The following is a 20632-nucleotide window of genomic DNA, read 5'->3' as shown; positions in this document are numbered from 1 at the left end:
ATATAATAATGTTTTTAGTAGAAAAAATTTGCGTTTCTTTTATTTTAATGGCACAAATGTTATCACATCAATAAGTAATGAGTAGTTTGGATAACATCAAACAAGACTAAACTTACCGACACAAAAATTTAAAAGTCTTTTTCTTTTGGAAATAAAACCTTATAAGTCTAAGAATTCAAAACTTTTCAAATCACGAGTTTTACTTTTGACATTAATATCGTTATTGCTTAATGTTCTGCCAACCTAACTTAACAATAAAAAATTAAAAAAAAAAAAAAAAAGTACTTTCGCGACTTTCGATTTACCTTCGCAGTAATTTTAGAAGCGAGGTCTTGTAGGTAATTAGTCCGATAAAACTGTGATCACCTAAGTGTAAAAAAAAAAATTCGAAGATGTCGAATGGCTTAAAACTCTCTTCTTCAAGTAACTAAATCAAAACATCATATAAAAATAATAACCTAAGTGTCAACTACGCATCAGCGATGACAATTTCATCTTTACTTTGTCTTGTTTAGAAACTTTTTTTTTTTTTTTTTATAGTTTTCAACAAGTACAATTTTATTTGAAGGGTCTTCAGTTCAATCAGTTGCATACCAAAATATGAGACCGTTGTTATATCGTTGTCTAGTGCCCAGTGCCCACCTTGCAAGGTAAATCTTAATCCAACATTTTTTATGATATTTATATTAATATTTTTAAAATTTTTTTAAAATAAATATATAAGTATATAAAATCATTACTTTAGGTACATAAATTTAATTTATAAAAGTTAATAAGTCACAAATTTAATTTATAAAAGTTAATAAGTCACTCTATGAGTACAAAAATTCACAACTATAAATACATAAATTTAATATTATTGAATTGGTGCCATTTTATGTACATGCAATATTATTTTATGTACTTATGTAACATGACCACTGGTCCATGATATAATTTGCCAAGAAAAGAAAACTGGGCTTGAATTAAGTCCCCATGCCTTAATAGGCTTGAGAAAATGAAAGATTGAGTGGATAAGCCCACATCTATGGGGTAATTAAATAGCCTATTATAAGCATGGGCTATTATTATGATACGTCAAAAAAGAAAATGAAGGTAAACATTAACATTATCAGTCCCAATTTAAACAAAACTACCATTTCCCCGTTATCTACGATTGTTAATTTGTTATACTGAACTAGGATTCATATTGCATTGTGAATCTTGATACAAAAATTTCTGTACTTTTAATTAACACGTTATGTACTTACAATTAACAGTTTCTGTATATGTAACAAATAACTTGATAATTGCTGACACATAATATATGATATATATAGGTACAAAAATTATCAACTGCAAATACATAATGTGTCAACTACAGCTACAGAATCTAAAAGTTATTTTTGGATCAGGGTCTACAATGCAAGGTAGACCCTGGTCCATGGTATAATTTGCCTATTATCTAGGGGTGTTAGCGAACAGAGCTTTCGACAAACTACTCGGGTTCGTGTTCGGTAAGCATTCGTTTATTAAGGTAAACGAACATTAACAAACAAAATTTAGAGCTCGGTAATAAACGAAAAGAGTCTGAACAGTGGTAAGCTTGTTTGCTAAGAGATCATGAACAAGCTCAGCTCGTTTGTGTTCGTTTAGTAATGTTCGCGAACAAGCTCGTTAAGTGTTCGTTTAATAATGTTCACGAACATGTTCACAGACATATATAGTTGTGTTGTTTGTTTGGTTATTGTTCGTGAACGTAGATTACATCTTGTTCGCGAACGAATTGTGTTCATGAACATGCGCAGGTGTTTGGTAATTAAGTGTTCACGAACCTCTTCATGAACGTACACGAACATGTTCACGAACGTTAACAAACACTAATGAACGCTTAACAAACGAACACGAATAGGATTTTCAAAAACCTTAACAAACGAACATGAACACGAACACGAACAACACTCCAAAATCCTTAACAAACGAGCACGAACAACTTCCATTCGTTTATGTTCGGTTCGTTAAAAGCCCTACTATTATCCATACTTTATGTTATATGGCAAATTTTACTATTGACCATGGTCCATGTAGCAATGTGGACCATGAAGTATGTATCATTTTAATTACACTTCAATTTCACTCGACAATATTACTCTGTTTTTAATTTTATTTTCTACACACTAGTTTCATTATAGCAATAGCAAAGTATCAATTTAGTTCTACTACAGTTTCATTTGACAATATACATTATTGTATGAGCTCTATTTTTTAGTTTCATTTTTCCACACAGTACATATTAGTTTAATTAATTATAGTAATACTGAAGTATTATTTTAATTATACTTCTGGTTCATTTGACAATAGATGCTATTATATGGGTTCTAAATTTTAGTTTCATTTTCATCCACACTAGTTTCATTATAACAACATTAAAGTATCATTTTAATTATACTACTCCCTCCATCCCATTCTATGTGTCTGGTTCGGTTAACGAGGCTTGACTGAAGTTATTTTTAATTCAATTTTTTATAATATTAAATTTAGTATTAATATACAAAATTTATATACTTAGAAACTACACTAAAAGTACTATTAAACACCAAAAAATAAATTTAAAAATAAATAAAAATAATACAGAAAATAAACAAAGAAGAAATAGTTGGGTTGACCAATGAATAATAAATAGGACATATAAAATTGGACAGTGAGAGTACAATATAATTTCATTTGATAATATATATGTTAATTATTGAATGAGCTTTAGTTTTTAGTTTTATTTTTTCACATACATTAGTTTCATTATAATGACACTAACGTATCATTTTATTTCTACTACAATTTTATTTAACGATTATGGTCCATACAACATTGTGTGAACCATATGGTCCACTGTATAACAACTGTTAAAATATTCAATGGACTGAGCTCGACTAGGATTAGGATTGTTGGGTATATAAATTCGAGGTATTAGAGTTTAGTATGAGTAAATTAAGATAAAGAATTGTTTAAAGAAATAATAATATGATAAGGATAGATGAAAAAAGTATAATATTGGTAAAGACATTTTTATCAGTTATGTATTAACATCAATGAAAAGTTTGTATTTTATTCGAGTTATTGCTAAAAGTAAAACGATAAAGACATAAGTGTTAGTATGACTAGAAAATATTATTTGTACGTTCGTATTTTATGTGTTATAACCCTTTATTTATATGTATTATGACTCTATATGTGTTATAAAGATGTTAGTATAACAATAAGATATTTCATCTAAGTTAAGTTTATCCTTCGTATTTTTTCTTTTCTCTCCTAAGTTGTTAACATAGTTAAATAATTTTAAAATATAATAACATATATTGTGCTTACTTGTACATTTATAAAATGGTTCAATTTTATATTTTATTTGTTATTTACGCATAATGTATTAATTATTTAGGAAAATTATAAGGTACTGATCTGCATTGATCGATGCCTTTTGAATTAAATACAACGAAACTTAAAAAAAATTTTTGGGTCTATATGGAGTGTAATGGGGACCATGTTTCCCAAACCATTTATATTATCTTTTATATTTTTTTCTCATAAAATTTATAAGATTATATAGCGCTAGTTTTTTATACACATGATTTTATACCTTTATTTGCCCCACGATTCAGGAGTTTTGTTGCTTATTTCTTTTACCTTGATACATTTAAGGCTCGTTTGCGTGTTACATTTGATCAATCTTAATTTATTCACAAATGAGGAGCAAAGGAAGGATTTTCGATCATCTCGGACTAGTTTTCGAGACATAAGGAATCTACCCCGGGACAGAAAGGAGCAACGGAGCACGAAAGGAGTCAGAAGATGACCAGTGGGCCGCATCACGGCCAGCCTCACGTAGGGATGGCAATGGGTCGGGTGTGGGTCGGGGAGGGCTACATCCATCACCCGACCCACCTTACATTTTCTCCACCCACCCCCATCCCCAACCCGCATCGGGTGAACTTTTTCAAAACCCACACCCACCCCATCGGGTGCGGATGCCCACTGCGGGTACCCACCACTTATCAACTTATTATTATTTTTTCAAAACATAATATTTAAATTACTTACACATAATAAAATAATAAAATTCATTAGTTATACTAAAACATAAAATAATAGAAATATTTCAATATAATAACTAAATTGTTAATTTTTAAAAATAAACTAAGTAGTTTAGATGTAAAAATAGTAAAATGTTACCAAAAGTTATTGAAACTATTATAATTAACTGTATACTAGTATTACTAATTTTACTATAATATATATACACACACGTGGTGGGTCGGGTGGGATTCTAGGCGGGTTTTGTACGTAGAACCCGAATCCAACCCGACCCACCGCGGGTTTACGTTTTTAAGACCCACCCCCGACCCACCACCCACTACCACCCAAAAAAACTCGATCCATGCGGGATGGATTCGGGTGGATATCCACGGGGCGGATTGAAATTGCCATCCCTAGCCTCACGGCCGTGATCCCCACCGCGGACAGCAGTTTGCCACGCCACATCACGGCCCCGATCCTGGCCGTGACCCACCTGCTGTCCAGTATTTATTCCACTTTTTTTGATATTTGGGAGATTCCAAGCCCTAGTTTAGTTTAGTGCAATTTTTTCTCTCTTTAGAGTTTTCCATAGCATAGAATAGAGCATATTTACATCATTGAATTCGGTTTCGAGCTTGGAATCATTGTTTGGATTGGAATTGCTCTCAATAATTGTTAGTAAAGTTTTCCTTTTTTTATTCTTAATTTTGCAACTATGATTTCAGTCTTTAATTCTTGCCTTGATGTGTTTACTTCAATCATGCGTGAGTAATTTGCCTATGAGTTTGGATTAGGGGTCCATTGTTAATCTTGATGTTCAATTTGTGATTATTGCATAAAGGGATTGAATCTTTTACCTAGGGTTTATGTTGATTTGGGGATTGCTTTCTACTTGTTATTAATTGATGGCCACAATTAATTGCTAGTCTAGAAAATGGATTCATTACAACGAAAGTTGGATGGAGACCTCGAGCCTTACCAATTTCAACCTAATTTTCCTACTATGAGAATATGGGTAATTTTGGGGGCTTACAATGCTTAGGTGTTTAAGGTTATGATTGATGCATCACGACATTGGGGCAATTGTAACCGAATTCTGTTTATTGATTACGAAAGTAGCTGAATTGAATTCTTATGCGCATTGCCCATAAAGCCCTAGGTTAACTATTCTTTCCCAATTCTGAGATTGTTAGAACATCAAGATTACAATTCCCCTAATCTGACCCATTCTCTTATCATACAGTTAATTCCTTAGTCAATTTATTTCTTTTAATTTCCATCATTTAGTTATTAGTTGCTTGGGTTCTAGTTGATTCACATACTCTAGTGCCTAGTATTCTTAATTCATACAATTACGTGCCATAGCCCCAATACTCAGCGGAACGACAATTCACACCCATATTTTCACTCATCATTATACATCATCAGTCTTACATTTATTTTGATTATACGTTTATTTTTCTTTATTTTTGTTTATTAGACATTTTTATCACACATTAGGCAATATTTATGACTAATTATCTAAAAACATAATAAGTTTCACTCCAAGTTATATTCTTGATTTATGTCCAATTTTTTGTATGTTAATAAAGGTATACATTTTACTTTAGATGTTGTACACTTCAATTTTATTGAACAAAATTGTTCCTACTACATTATTGTTAGACAAAATTACCCTTACACCGTTATAACTCCATTACTATTTAATTCTAATATTATTACTCCATCATATCCCATAGAATGTTGATGCTTGTGAGTTTTGGCATAATATGTAGTTTAAAAAAAAAACTCTACGAAATAAACAATAATTCAATCAATGAATAATGTTAATGAGGTGTATAATTCTTTTGCATACTTGTGCTCAAATGGCATGTAGTGGCCTCCCTCAAATGAAAGGTCATGAGTTCGAGCCTCAGTGGAGGAGATATCGAAATTGACTCAATTGACTCTTTGTGCTTCAAAAAAAAAAATTCTTTTGCATACTTATCGTTTAGCATTTATTATTAGAGGCAATAATATAAAAGAGCTAAAGGGACAGCAGACAAAAACATAATTGTTTTGATTAAGCTTATTAGGTCATTACACTTGTAGACAAAGTAAGAACAACAATAATCTTAGAACAAGTACCCTACCCTGATCCAGACAGCAAAGGGTACTCATGTCAACACATGATGTTTTCCTTTCCAAACCTAATCCCTTTCTCCATAAGTTTTCTATTAATAACAAAATGGAAAGTCTTGCATAGGATTCCTTCACTAACAAACCCACATGCTAGTTCCATATAAGAAATTTTTTTTATAGATTATTGGAATCAATAAAGACATTGTCATTAGTTAGTATATTATTTGCTTAATTTACATAAATGGATCAAACTACATGATCAGAAAATTTTCACCCTTTGCCACTCAGGACTTAACGTAGTTGATTCGTCATCTGACTTAAAGATCATAATGGAGGTGTAAGAATCCGAATCTCATTGCGTGACTCGCTCCTGTGGGCTTAGGATTAGTGTGACGATGCTAAGATCACTTAAGTTTATATAAAAATAATGAGGTTGACCAATTCATGATAACTAATAATAAGAAGAGTTTTATTGTCATATTAATTGGTGATTTTTTTGTCCTTATAACTTTATTTATCCTTTCCAGAGTATTATGTAATGAAAATGATGTACATAATTAAGGTAATTTTTCATAAATGTTATGGATTAATATGGTGAAATTTTATTTAAATGCAATGAATATTAAAGATTCTTGGGATAAAGGGTCAAATAGACATTCCAACTATATACCAAAGTTCAATTAGACCCTCGAACTTAAAAAACCTTCAATTAGACCCTTAAACTAGTTAAATTTGTGCAATTAACCTATTTGACCTATAATAACAGGTTACTCCTAAGTCATATGCCACGTAGATACCACATAAGATGCCACTTAAATTAGCATTTTTTAAAAATTATATTTTTATAAATATTAAAATAATAATGTTTATTTATAAAAAAATAAAAAAAAAATACAAAAAAACATGGCAGCCAAGCTGCCATGGACGATTGCCAAGGCAGCTTGGCTGCAATGTGTTTTTTTTAATTAAAAAAAAAAAAAAATTTTTTTTTTTTTTTAATTAAAAAAAAAAAAAAATTTTTTTTTTTTTTTAATTAAAAAAAACACATTGCAGCCAAGCTGCCTTGGCAATCGTCCATGGCAGCTTGGCTGCCATAGCTTCATTGGTAGGTTAAAAATATATATAATTAGTTTTTTAACTAATTTTTTTAATTAGACCATATATAATTCGTAGGTTCATAACTATTTTTTTAATTAGTTTTATAAAAAATATATAATTTTTTAAATTTTTAAATAGAATTCCATTATTGCACCTAAGATGTCATGTATGCAAAGTTAATAGGTTACTTTTTGATAACCTCTTAAATATGTTAATTGCACAAGTTTAATAAGTTTAAGGGTTTAATTGAAAAATTTTTAAGTTCAAGGGTCTAATTGAACTTTGGTATATAATTGGAGGGTCTATTCCCTTATCCCAAGATTCTTTAAACTTGAAATTTATGATGTGATATAATACGCCCATTATATTGTCACTGCAATTAGTACCAACGGCCCTTTTTATTTGATATTTTTCCGTATAAAATTTGGAGTATTTTATAAATGTGGCTTATAATTTATTAAAACTTTTTATAATTTGCCAAGGACCTTGTAGTCCAGTGGCATCAAAGGTGGGTTCGAGCCTCAACGGATGCAATACTAACTCTTGTGCTTCAATAAGTTGAGAAAATAGTTATAAACAGATACTGCATTGTAATAGAGTTAGTAGTATTAAAAAAAAAACTTTTTATAATTTCAAAAATTTATAAAAATCTACAAAATCCTGATTGAAGAAAAGTAGACAAACAATTTTCAAAAAAGAAAAAAGAAAAAAAGAAAAGTAGACAAACACAGACAAGTTGGCATGGTGTGGCATGTTCCCAAGAATCATCCAGCCTTTTCGGTTACTCTCATCTCTCCCTCACGATACATACATGGATACATACAACTCCATTTTTCTTATTTCTTAAAGCTTTCCAGTTTTAAGTGGGTCCCTCTCCTCATGTGCTCTCTTTCTTCTCCCAAAGCTCTCTGCTCTTTTCTGTTCAATTCCCTTTCTTCTTCCTCCTTTGAGTTCTTTCCTTCAATGTACCTCTAAAATCTTGAATATCTGCTCTCTTTTCTGCCTAAAAAACCTCCCTTTTCCTAGATGAAGATGCGTTTTGGGGTAAAGATTTCAGCTTTACTGTTATTGTGGGTTTTTCCCAGTGTTTTTCTGTACGCAGAGTCTCAAGCGGNTTTTTTTTTTTTTTTTTTTTTTTTTTTTTTTTTTTTAATTAAAAAAAACACATTGCAGCCAAGCTGCCTTGGCAATCGTCCATGGCAGCTTGGCTGCCATAGCTTCATTGGTAGGTTAAAAATATATATAATTAGTTTTTTAACTAATTTTTTTAATTAGACCATATATAATTCGTAGGTTCATAACTATTTTTTTAATTAGTTTTATAAAAAATATATAATTTTTTAAATTTTTAAATAGAATTCCATTATTGCACCTAAGATGTCATGTATGCAAAGTTAATAGGTTACTTTTTGATAACCTCTTAAATATGTTAATTGCACAAGTTTAATAAGTTTAAGGGTTTAATTGAAAAATTTTTAAGTTCAAGGGTCTAATTGAACTTTGGTATATAATTGGAGGGTCTATTCCCTTATCCCAAGATTCTTTAAACTTGAAATTTATGATGTGATATAATACGCCCATTATATTGTCACTGCAATTAGTACCAACGGCCCTTTTTATTTGATATTTTTCCGTATAAAATTTGGAGTATTTTATAAATGTGGCTTATAATTTATTAAAACTTTTTATAATTTGCCAAGGACCTTGTAGTCCAGTGGCATCAAAGGTGGGTTCGAGCCTCAACGGATGCAATACTAACTCTTGTGCTTCAATAAGTTGAGAAAATAGTTATAAACAGATACTGCATTGTAATAGAGTTAGTAGTATTAAAAAAAAAACTTTTTATAATTTCAAAAATTTATAAAAATCTACAAAATCCTGATTGAAGAAAAGTAGACAAACAATTTTCAAAAAAGAAAAAAGAAAAAAAGAAAAGTAGACAAACACAGACAAGTTGGCATGGTGTGGCATGTTCCCAAGAATCATCCAGCCTTTTCGGTTACTCTCATCTCTCCCTCACGATACATACATGGATACATACAACTCCATTTTTCTTATTTCTTAAAGCTTTCCAGTTTTAAGTGGGTCCCTCTCCTCATGTGCTCTCTTTCTTCTCCCAAAGCTCTCTGCTCTTTTCTGTTCAATTCCCTTTCTTCTTCCTCCTTTGAGTTCTTTCCTTCAATGTACCTCTAAAATCTTGAATATCTGCTCTCTTTTCTGCCTAAAAAACCTCCCTTTTCCTAGATGAAGATGCGTTTTGGGGTAAAGATTTCAGCTTTACTGTTATTGTGGGTTTTTCCCAGTGTTTTTCTGTACGCAGAGTCTCAAGCGGATGATGATGATGCTTCTGTGATGCTGGCTCTCAAGAAGAGCTTGAACCCACCATCGGAGCTGGGGTGGTCCGACCCGGATCCATGCAAGTGGGACCATGTGGGTTGCCAGGACAAGCGGGTTATCCGGATCCAAATTGGGCACCAGGGCCTTCAAGGTACTCTTTCTTCAGAGCTCTCTAAACTCACTCAGCTTGAGCGATTAGAGCTCCAATGGAACAATATTTCTGGGCCATTGCCTAGCTTGAGTGGTTTGGGCTCATTGCAAGTGTTAATGCTTAGTAACAATCAGTTCACTTCAGTTCCTGCTGATTTCTTTGCTGGCATGTCTTCTTTACAATCTGTTGAGATTGATAATAACCCCTTTGCTGCCTGGGAAATCCCTGAGGATCTTAGAAATGCTTCAGCCCTGCAGAATTTCTCTGCAAATTCTGCAAATATAAAGGGGAAAATTCCAGGGTTTTTGGACTCTGATGGCTTTCCTGGGCTGATAAACTTACATTTAGCCCTCAATAGCTTGGAAGGTGAGTTGCCATTGGGGTTTTCTAGTTTGCCCATTGAGTCTTTGTGGTTGAATGGGCAGAAACTTAGTGGAACCATTGATGTTTTACAGAACATGACATTCTTGGAGGAGGTTTGGCTTCATTCCAATGGGTTTACTGGTCCATTGCCCAATCTTTCTGGGTTGAAGGCTTTGGAGGTATTGAGTCTTAGAGATAATTCTTTCGTAGGGCCGGTGCCATCGTCCTTGGTGAATCTCGAGTCCTTGAAAGTTGTTAATTTCAGCAATAATTTGCTTCAAGGACCAATGCCAAAGTTCAAAGACTCGGTTTCTGTTGATATGGTGAAGGATACAAACAGTTTTTGTTTGCCACAGCCCGGCGATTGTGACCCTAGAATAAATACATTGCTTTCGATTGCGGAATCAATGGATTATCCAGCAAAGTTTGCGGGGAATTGGAAGGGGAACAATCCCTGTGCAGATTGGTTTGGGATCACTTGCAACAATGGGAATATCACCATTATTAACTTTCAGAATATGATGCTTACCGGTTCAATTTCTCCAGAATTTGCTTCGCTTAAATCACTGCAAAGATTAGTCCTTGCTGATAATAATCTCACGGGGGTGATTCCGGAGGAGCTCACTACCATGACGAGTCTAACTGAATTGGATGTTTCCAACAACCAGCTTTATGGGAAAGTGCCCGTTTTTAAGAAGAATGTGATGTTAAAGACGAATGGGAACCCCGATATTGGGAAGGATAAGAGTGAGGTATCTTCCCCGGGGAAAACTTCTCCGGGCACTTCTGGTTCACCTAATTCTGATGAGGGTAAAAATTTACGAAATGGTAATAAGAAATCTAAGAGCTGGATTGGAATAGTGGTATTTTCTGTTATTGGTGGTGTCTTTGTGCTCTGTTTGATCGGATTAGTGGCTTTCTGTCTGTACAAGGGCAAACAAAAGCGTTTCAGCAGAGTGCAGAGTCCGAATGCGATGGTGATTCATCCTCGCCGTTCGGGGGGTTCTGATAACGACAGTGTGAAGATCACAGTTGCGGGGTCCAGTGTTAGTGTAGGTGCAGCGAGTGAAACCCACACTGTTTCCACCAGTGAAACGAGTGATATTCAAATGGTCGAGGCCGGGAATATGGTAATTTCGATTCAAGTCTTGAAGAGTGTCACAAACAACTTTAGTGAAGAGAACATATTAGGGCAAGGAGGATTCGGGACCGTCTACAAAGGAGAATTACACGATGGAACAAAGATTGCTGTGAAGAGAATGGAGTCTGGAGTTATCGCCGGGAAGGGGCTAGCCGAGTTCAAATCCGAGATTGCTGTTTTGACGAAAGTTAGGCATCGGCACCTTGTTGCTCTACTTGGTTACTGTCTCGACGGGAATGAGAAACTTCTCGTGTTCGAGTACATGCCCCAAGGGACATTAAGCAAACATGTTTTCAACTGGGCCGAGGAAGGCGTGAAGCCCCTCGGGTGGACCAGAAGATTGACAATTGCTTTAGATGTTGCACGAGGAGTAGAGTATCTCCATACTTTGGCACACCAAAGCTTCATTCATAGAGATCTAAAGCCCTCCAACATTCTTCTAGGAGATGATATGAGGGCTAAGGTAGCGGATTTTGGACTTGTTCGACTTGCCCCTGAAGGGAAAGGCTCAATCGAGACGAGGATTGCTGGAACATTTGGATATTTGGCACCCGAATATGCAGGTTTGCCTTAAGCCCTTAACTTCATTTATTCATGTCCTTTGTGTATATGCATGCCGTGCTCAATTAAATTTACTCTCAAACATGAATAAAATCTAACGGTAATGACTGACAAATAAAACTTTGGTAGCAAAGCAATTCTTTTACAACTAAACCAAGATAGCTAGTGGTGAAGTCTAACCCATTTTAGTAATTAATCATAGCAAGGTTGAATTGAAGCACGTGTTCCATCTCAACTAAAAGCCTAAGCTGGTAGTTGGATTGCACATTTATGTTTATATATTATATGCTCAACAGCTTAGACCTAAAAGCATTTGATAATCCTTGGCATGGCCTGGATTTAGTTACGTTTAGTCCTCAAACATGAACGAAATTCAATGGTAATGAAAACTTTTGGTAGCTAAGCAGTTATTTGACAAGTTAACCAAGATGACTAGTGGTGAAGTACACCACATTCCAGTAGTTTAACATTGGAAAGTTGAACCAGCCTTCGCACTGGTCTGCATTTAGGGGGCGCTTAGATTATCTAGGGAATGTTAGACTTTTGTGTTTGGTTAAAACTGGTAAACAAACTTGTTTGGTTGAGGGTTATCTTTTAGGTTATAATGGCCATTTTACTTTAATATTTTTAACATATCTTCATGTATTTCAGTAAACTTCAAAATTAAATTAAAAGAATAAGGCAATGGTAAAAAATATAACTAAATGATTTAAAATTAATTAACTAACACACATGAGCTAGCATTCCCTCCAAAAAGAGTTAATACCCAATTTTGTACTTGACTATAGTGGTTTTTTTCAATTTATTCCTAAACGTCTTTTTGTGCTTAATTGGATCCTCTACTTCGATGGTTTTTCCTAATTGAGTCCTTTGTAAATGTAGCTTGGTAATTTCTCCTTTATTAATACCCAATTTAGTCTTTGACTATAGTGATTTTTTCCAAATTAGTCCTTGACTATATTGGTTAGTATCCAATTTAGTCCTCGACTATAGTGGTTTTTTTCAATTTAATCCTTGATTCTAACTGCCGAGCACTCAATTAAGCAAAAAAAAAAAAACGTTTATGACTAAATCGAGAAAAACCACTATAGTCGAAGATTAAATTGGATATTAACCCCCTCCAAAAATATTAAATCAAGAATTCTAAGTGAAGGGTATCACATTCCCTCCAAAAATATTAAAAGATTATTTTCTTTCATGTGTGTATTTTTTCTTTTTTCTTTTTTTAGTTTGTGTAAATTGTATATTTTAGAATGAATTTGGCATTATATGCACACAGACATTTATGTAGTTTTGTAAATTTATACAATTAATGAAATATTTTTAATAGTTTAATTGTTTCTTTAAAAAACAAGTTTAATTGTATTTAATACGGAGTATTAGAATCTAACATTCCAATGCACATATTACCTTGGTTATTTTTCATACCTTGGCCCGAACACCTCCTTAGTTACAGTTGTTTTCCTTCTCCCAAAAGGTTAATTCCCAACCCCAAGGGCCCCACGCCCGGCTACAGTTGTTTTCCTCATCTAAACAATGATCTGTCATAGATAAATGCCTCATTTAAACAACAATCCTCTATGTAGAGAAACTGAACCGTAATTCCATAAATTGGAAAATGAGTGTATTCTGTAAAGTTTTATAAGCATTATACTGGCAAAAAAATTCATCTGGTACCTGACTGGTGCCACATAAAGTCTGCATTCTTGGAGATATATTTTTATGTTTCCTAAAAATCTTTAGTGAAATTTCATCCTGCCCTATAATTTTTTCTAGTTCTGTTGTTTTACTGGTTTAACGAGAGTAATTTTAAGTGTTTACTTATAGACTAAAGTTCCTTGTAGTGCTAGTCTCTAAATCCATTTTATTTCTATTCATTTTTTCCAGTAACTGGGAGAGTAACTACAAAGGTGGATGTATTTAGTTTCGGTGTCATCTTGATGGAACTGATCACGGGCAGAAAGGCTCTCGACGAGAGCCAACCCGAGGAGAGCATGCATCTCGTAACATGGTTCCGAAGAATGCACCTAAACAAGGACACCTTCCATAAGGCAATTGACCCGACCATTGACCTCAACGAGGAAACCCTAGCTAGCATCAGCACCGTAGCTGAGCTTGCTGGCCACTGCTGTGCGAGGGAGCCATATCAAAGGCCCGACATGGGACACGTGGTCAACGTCCTTTCTTCTTTGGTCGAGCTTTGGAGGCCCTCGGAGCAGAGCTCATCAGACGATATTTATGGCACTGACCTAGACATGTCTCTGCCACAGGCACTTAAGAAATGGCAGGCATATGAAGGTACAAGCCAGCTCGATTCCTCGTCTTCTTCTTCGTATCTTCCTAGCTTGGACAACACCCAAACGAGCATACCTACCCGACCATATGGATTCGCCGATTCATTCACATCTTCAGATGGCAGGTGAGGGAGAAATTAATAGTTACATTATGTGTTTCGCTGTTCATTCTATCGATCTCGCGTGATTATGTAATCTCATCTGTCTCTTGTATTTCCTTCCCTGTATACATTTTTGGTCACTTAACTTTAATGTTCCATTAGTGCAGCCTGGTATCTGGACATGATTAACTCATTCATGGAGTTTTGTTAATTAATGTTGTGCAAAAAATTTCTCTAGCTAGCATGAGTACTATATTGACTCCCAACACCCCTTCCCCCAAACTCTTCATTACTCTCATTTTTTAAGCAATATACCACCCAGTATTCCCCCTGTTTGGGGGAGGCCATTGGAGGGTTAAGTCCAGCACCAAGTGAATAGGGGGATTGTAAGGCCAAGTCTAAATGGTCAAGTGTAACATCCAATCTCTAGAAAATGTGGCGGTATATAAGGAAATAAAGTTGCGTCTTCGCTATTAGCTATAACTTTTGATTGACATAGTGCTAAACATTGTTAGATCTAAACATAATCTAACGTTACTGAATAATAATTTACGAGAAACCTAATCTTGTAGTAGCAGAGTAGTAGAATCGGAAGAAGTGTTGATCTCTTGTCATAGTTGACATCTTGCTATGTTGCCTCTTCGAACGGTAGACTGTTAGTCATTTTTGTCTCATACTTGATTCAAAACCACATGTGGTATATTGGTGTCTACTCAGCAACATGAGTACAGTAACTGAATGTGCTGTATAATGAATATTTGTACTCCATCCAGGTTTATATTAGGCACAACCACCATACAAAGTCTGTTTTAAATAACAACTTCTAGTTATTCAATCCAACTAAACTACTTAGTAAGTTTAGTCAACTTGCACAACTCAATTAAGGCCCTAATATATATTATTAGGGTAAATCTTACAAGCCTTTGATCTTAATTCATAACAAAAGGATAGCAACTCGTTTACCAACTATTTTAAATCTTTATGTATTATGATTCCACGCATTTTTAATGTGGCTGCACTATTATATTCTATGTGGAAAAAGATGAAGTAGGCAGTTGGGCATTATTTGCACAGGACCCACAAGTCCTCGATTAATTATGTGTTGTTATTTTCACAGTTTTGCACCTTTGCGCATGAAAACATCATGCGCCATTAACACTGCTCATATTATGGGCTGGGGAATATGTAATCTCACACGTTAATATACATTTGAGACAACATAAAGTAGTGGTACGATAATAGTGATTTCCAACTTTGCTTTCCATAAGGCCGGATTGGTATATTTTAGTCATAGATGTCGGGCTTCACGTGCGCAATTACATATCCGACAACGTTAACCATGGAACGAATTGAAGTCGATGGATGCCATTGTTGTGTTTCAGTCAGCAATTACGTAAGTGGTTATGGTTTCATCATCTCTTCCCGTTGTAACCTATGCATAAACTTAATTCACGTGTTGCTGACTGCTGACAGATATGGTTGATTTGATTTGGAGCCTTTAAATCAACCCGGAAAAAATACTCCATAGCTAAAAAAAATTATACCTGGTTGGGGCAACTCCCGACTTGACGGACTATTGAATTATAATTATAAGGTTACAAATTTAACTTCTAATAAGAACGTTTTTTAACTTTCTTGGTTTGAGTCGATCAGCTATGAGTAATTAGACTGGTTTACTTTCTTGCAATTCTTTAGTGATTAAGATCACAAAGCATGATTTATTTTTTATCGGGTGAGAACGAGTAAATAAGGATTAGGGTTTGAATCGATCATCTATGAGTTACCAGACTGGTGAGGGCCTCGTCATGCCTGGCTCTTGCATGCCATTGCCACATTCAAATCTATACCAAACCCTCAATTCTCTTTGGATACTTTTGGTCATTATTTACTAAAGGCAAGTAATCTTTGTGTGATATGTTAATAGGGGTATTGTGTCCTATTAGAGGATAATATCCCGACCTACGAAACTCATCAATAGGTTACCGGCCATCTCAGGTTCGGGTCAACCCGGCCTGCATATGGCGCAATGATTTCAAATTCATTTCTCACTCTAAGGCCTTCCTCAACAATGATCAATTTTGCTGTCATTTGAAAATAAAAATAGTGGGTTCAACCTACCGTGGCAATAAAAAAATATAAAAATAACTTTTTTTTGTTGCCACCTCACCTACCAAGTGATAAACTTGCTGGGTTGAGGGTAGGCCATCTGCATCCATAATTTTTTTCCAATTGCATAGCTGATGTGAACTTCTTTTATTTATTTTTTAGATAACGTGTAGTAATTTTGACCGACAGAATTGCATTTGTTGCGATTTGCAGGTAAGAATTGCATTACTTTTATATTTTTTTATTATTACTTTTATTTTTATTTTAATTATTATTAATATTTTATTGATAAAAATAATTTTTTTAATAAGCCGATCTGATAATGAATTATTTTTAAAAGAGGAGGGAGAGAATTACATGGATGCATGAATAGTGAATAGTGGATAATTACAAATTTTGTGGTGGGACCGGAGTTTGGATGGCCTTAGCCTTAGATTCTTCTTGACACTCTCAATCTCAAGGTAAATAGTCCAAAGCCAGGTGTAATCATCTTATTTGTTAATAGAATAACAATTTATGGCTAGCCAATATATAAATTATACATCCAAAAAAGGAGGTTCGGACTCAATTATCAAATTGACTAAAACTCTACTCTTTTTTTTTTTGAGGAAAATTAAAACTCTACTCTTATACCCTCAAGTTGCCAAGAACCTTTTTTATCTTAATCAATTCTCATGTAGCTCACTTATCACCAACAACTCCGCAAGGGCGAGGACGGCCTCTCTCTCTGATTCACCTCCGGGGGGACTGAAAAGATCCAATATAACCGCTAAAACCCCTATTCCCGGTTTGGAGCCACCGTCAAGTATAGCGTGCCAAGTGGGTCACCACTCCACAGAGGGAGCTAAGTCGGAACAGACGAACAGTAACTCAAAATTTACCCACCCCTAAAAAATTCTTCGAGCACGACTTAACAACCTATGGCGTCTTAAAATCTATTAATTATATATACTATATTTATACGTTTCTTGATATTGTAATTAAATTACTATATTCTATATTGTAGAATCATCGTTTTGGGGTATTTGGTCATACCATCCACCTTTAATCAAATACAATTAAAATTGAAGTTAGGTCATATTCTGATTACACGTGATATAGGGCTTTGAATTTTGATTTTTGAAGTAGCTAGACTAGTAGCTACGCTCCCTTGATCATGACTTGTATTTTTTTTTAATACTACTGACTCTATTACAATGCAGTATCTGTTCATAACTACGTTCTCAACCTATTGAAGCACAAGAGTCAATATTGCCTCCACTGAGGCTTGATCATGACTTGTATTTAATTAGTCTGAAAACTACTAAAAATTCAACTTGCAGGATTGATTTAATTATTACACCCATCCATTTACACTGTATCAAATTGATGGGTATACTCAAATAATTTAATTACCTTCCTCCATCTCATTTTATGTCTCTGATTAGATTAACGAAGTTTGATTGAATTTATTTTAAATTTAATTTTTCAAAATATTAAATTTAGTATTAATTTATAAAAGTTATATATTTAGAAACAACACTAAAAATACTATTAAACATAAAAATTAAATTTAAAAATAAGTAAAAGAAAAATACTAAAGAAAATAAACAAAGAAGAAAAAATGAATTGACCAATAAATAGTAGGGTCACACTTGTGTGAGACCGTCTCACGGATCCTTATTCGTGAGACGGGTCGGGTCGGGTCAAAGCACCATGCAAATTTCATACTTATATGCTCAAATATAACACTAATCAAAAATACAATTTTTGTTACTTATAAGAGAAAAAGTAATACATTTTTCATAATAAGTAATGTTGACAAGTGCCTCTCACTTATAAGGGCAAATATAATACTTTTGAGGAAAAATGTAATACTTTTAAATCGAAATATAAAAGTATTGTATTTTCTCTTAAAAATATTACATTTACCCTAATAAGTAACAAAAATGTTATTCCTGATTAGTATTACATTTGAGCATATAAGTATGACATTTGTGCATATAAGTGTTACATTTGCATCCCGACCCGACCCGTCTCATGGTGAGACGGTCTCACACAAGTTTTTGCCTAAATAGTAAGTATGAGAGATAAAATGAAACAGATGGAATAGAATATATTTTATGCATTAATAATAAACATTAATTATAAGACTTTTAAATTAAGCAGATCAAATATCATTAAGAAAAAAGAGATATATTCAACAACATAATTTTAGTGGGGCTTGATTCAAGATCCTCTTCCTATAATTATGGCAAATAATTATCGACACATTTAATAAGTCTATATATAAAGACGAGAGGAAGCTAAAGTTCAAATGAGAACTGCCGATCAGAGTTTATGAAGGTTTTAGTAAAAAATAGTATATCGATCAATTTTATAATTATTGCAAACTTTAAAATATGTATTACCTTTACAGTTGATCAAACTAATTAACATAATTAGTTAACAACTTTAACTTTCAAAAATCTTAATGTGGCCGCATGTCTTGTGAAAATAAGGCATATTTCATTTTTCAAACAATTCCTGTCCAGTGTTGACTCGTATAATTCATTAATTACAGTTCCTGTTGCTTAGGATTTACGTTAAATCAGAATATTTTAATCTACACAAGTCTTCAAAAGGACAGACTGTATTAACAATAGTCTCAATCAAAAGCAGTGTCTTTCATTCTCTTATTTTAATTTTTTTTTGTTAATTTTCATTAAGGGGTGTTGTAATAATAATAAATTGATAATAATAATAATAATAATAATAATAATAATAATAATAATAATAATAAATAAATAAATAAATAAATAAATAAATAAAAATTGGGAGGTGGTTAGAACATCGTACAAGACCATTTACTTGAGATCTTGAAATGTCCCTTTTAAGGATTTGTTGTAGGTGATGACTGAGCCAAAATTTATGTTAGGTGCAAGTTGGCGTTCTTGCTAGCATGATATCAGGTGACTTTAATTGACTTGAAGTACTTTCTTGAAGATGCAATATATACAAATATTTTGAAATTTTAGTTTAGACCAATTATCATATCCTAACATTGTAGTTCGGTTTCAGTTTGACAAAGTTCGGTTTCGATTCGATTTGGTTTGATTCATGAACCCAATTCCTAACATTTTATAATTTTTTTTAGTGCAAACATCCATTCAATCCTGACTGCAAAAGAACATGCCAAATAACTCTTAAGGGTTTTGTCAAAATATACAATATAAGCTGAAAACTGCACCATGTTCCATTCAAAACACAAATTTTTTTCATAATTGGCAGTCATTAATTTCATTGTCTAATTATATAGGTTCAAACCAAATCTCAGTATATGTTTCATCAAACCCAACAACAACAAAGCAACTGAACTTCTTATTCTAAAATTAATCAGAGAAGAAGAATATACATCATTCCCTGCCCAAAGCAAGATCTTATTGATCTTTATAGAAGCCAGCAAGGAGAAGTTCCCTATTGGCGTAATAAGTAAATAAATCAGAAAAATGTACATGATAATATAATAGTTTTCTGACAGAGAATCATTATATTACTGAATTGTGGAGTCATGAAAAGCAAACTAGCATAATGGCAAGACAAAATCACCAATCATAACTCTCATAAAGATACTAATAAAAATTAGAATTGAGTTATATTTAAATGCATACGAACAATATGTATGTATGTGTGTACACGCACACAAATTTATAAATAAATTTTTTATAAATGGCAGTGGGAACCACGTCTACATCCATTGCACATCCGCCTTTGTCTCTCTAAATTGGATGGTGAGCTTCAAATCCTTCCATTTGGAGAAAAGAAAGTGCATATTTACTAACAGAAAACTGTTTTCTGTTTTCTATTTTTTAATTTTTCAATTTTTTATTCTCTGTTTTCTGTTTAGAAAACTTGTTTACTAACATTTTTTTTCAAATTTATTTTTTAGATTAACGTTATAAAATTAACATAAATTTAATTTCAAGTGGTTTTTAGATCTTATATTTAAAATATTTTAAAATATATTTGGTTTAAATAGAATAAATATAATTTTTTATTTTTTAAGTCCAATATATATAAAAAAATTTACATTTTGATATCAAAACCAAATCTATACTATATATAAAAGTAATATCCTCCTCCCAAGTTTTCCCGCCCAAACTCAAGAGCATTTTAGTAAAATGAAATTAAGAATTATTTTATGGTTATTTTATTAATTAACTATATATATTTCCATAAAATTTATTGCCATAATCCCAAGAAAATTAACACATCTACTCCAGTAGCATTCTTCCTAATTTTATTCCATATATATATATATATATATATATATATATATATATATATATATATA

The 20632-nt window shown here is 33.1% G+C and overlaps 1 protein-coding gene across 1 annotated transcript; it reads left to right on the top strand.

Annotated features, from left to right (window-relative positions):
- The first annotated feature begins 8005 nt into the window (after positions 1–8005).
- On the top strand, positions 8006–14451 carry LOC116013401 (receptor protein kinase TMK1-like). The gene is made up of 3 exons (XM_031253131.1): positions 8006–8318; positions 9537–11821; positions 13707–14451. Exons 1-3 carry the CDS (start codon positions 8293–8295, stop codon positions 14240–14242), a joined length of 2847 nt encoding a protein of 948 aa, XP_031108991.1. The 5' UTR covers positions 8006–8292; the 3' UTR covers positions 14243–14451.
- The last annotated feature ends 6181 nt before the right edge of the window (positions 14452–20632 follow it).

This window comes from Ipomoea triloba, chromosome 3 (genome assembly GCF_003576645.1).
Source record: "Ipomoea triloba cultivar NCNSP0323 chromosome 3, ASM357664v1".
Classification (NCBI taxonomy): domain Eukaryota; kingdom Viridiplantae; phylum Streptophyta; class Magnoliopsida; order Solanales; family Convolvulaceae; genus Ipomoea; species Ipomoea triloba.
Note: the sequence above shows the minus strand (reverse complement) of the source record. Positions and strands in the feature narration are given on the sequence as shown.

Coding starts and splice junctions, on each gene's coding strand:
- LOC116013401 (XM_031253131.1), top strand. CDS start 8,293: ATGAAGATGCGTTTTGGGGTAAAGAT. Junction 8,319..9,536: donor ATGCGTTTTGGGGTAAAGAT/TTCAGCTTTACT, acceptor TGGGGTAAAGAT/TTCAGCTTTACTGTTATTGT. Junction 11,822..13,706: donor TTTGGCACCCGAATATGCAG/GTTTGCCTTAAG, acceptor CATTTTTTCCAG/TAACTGGGAGAGTAACTACA.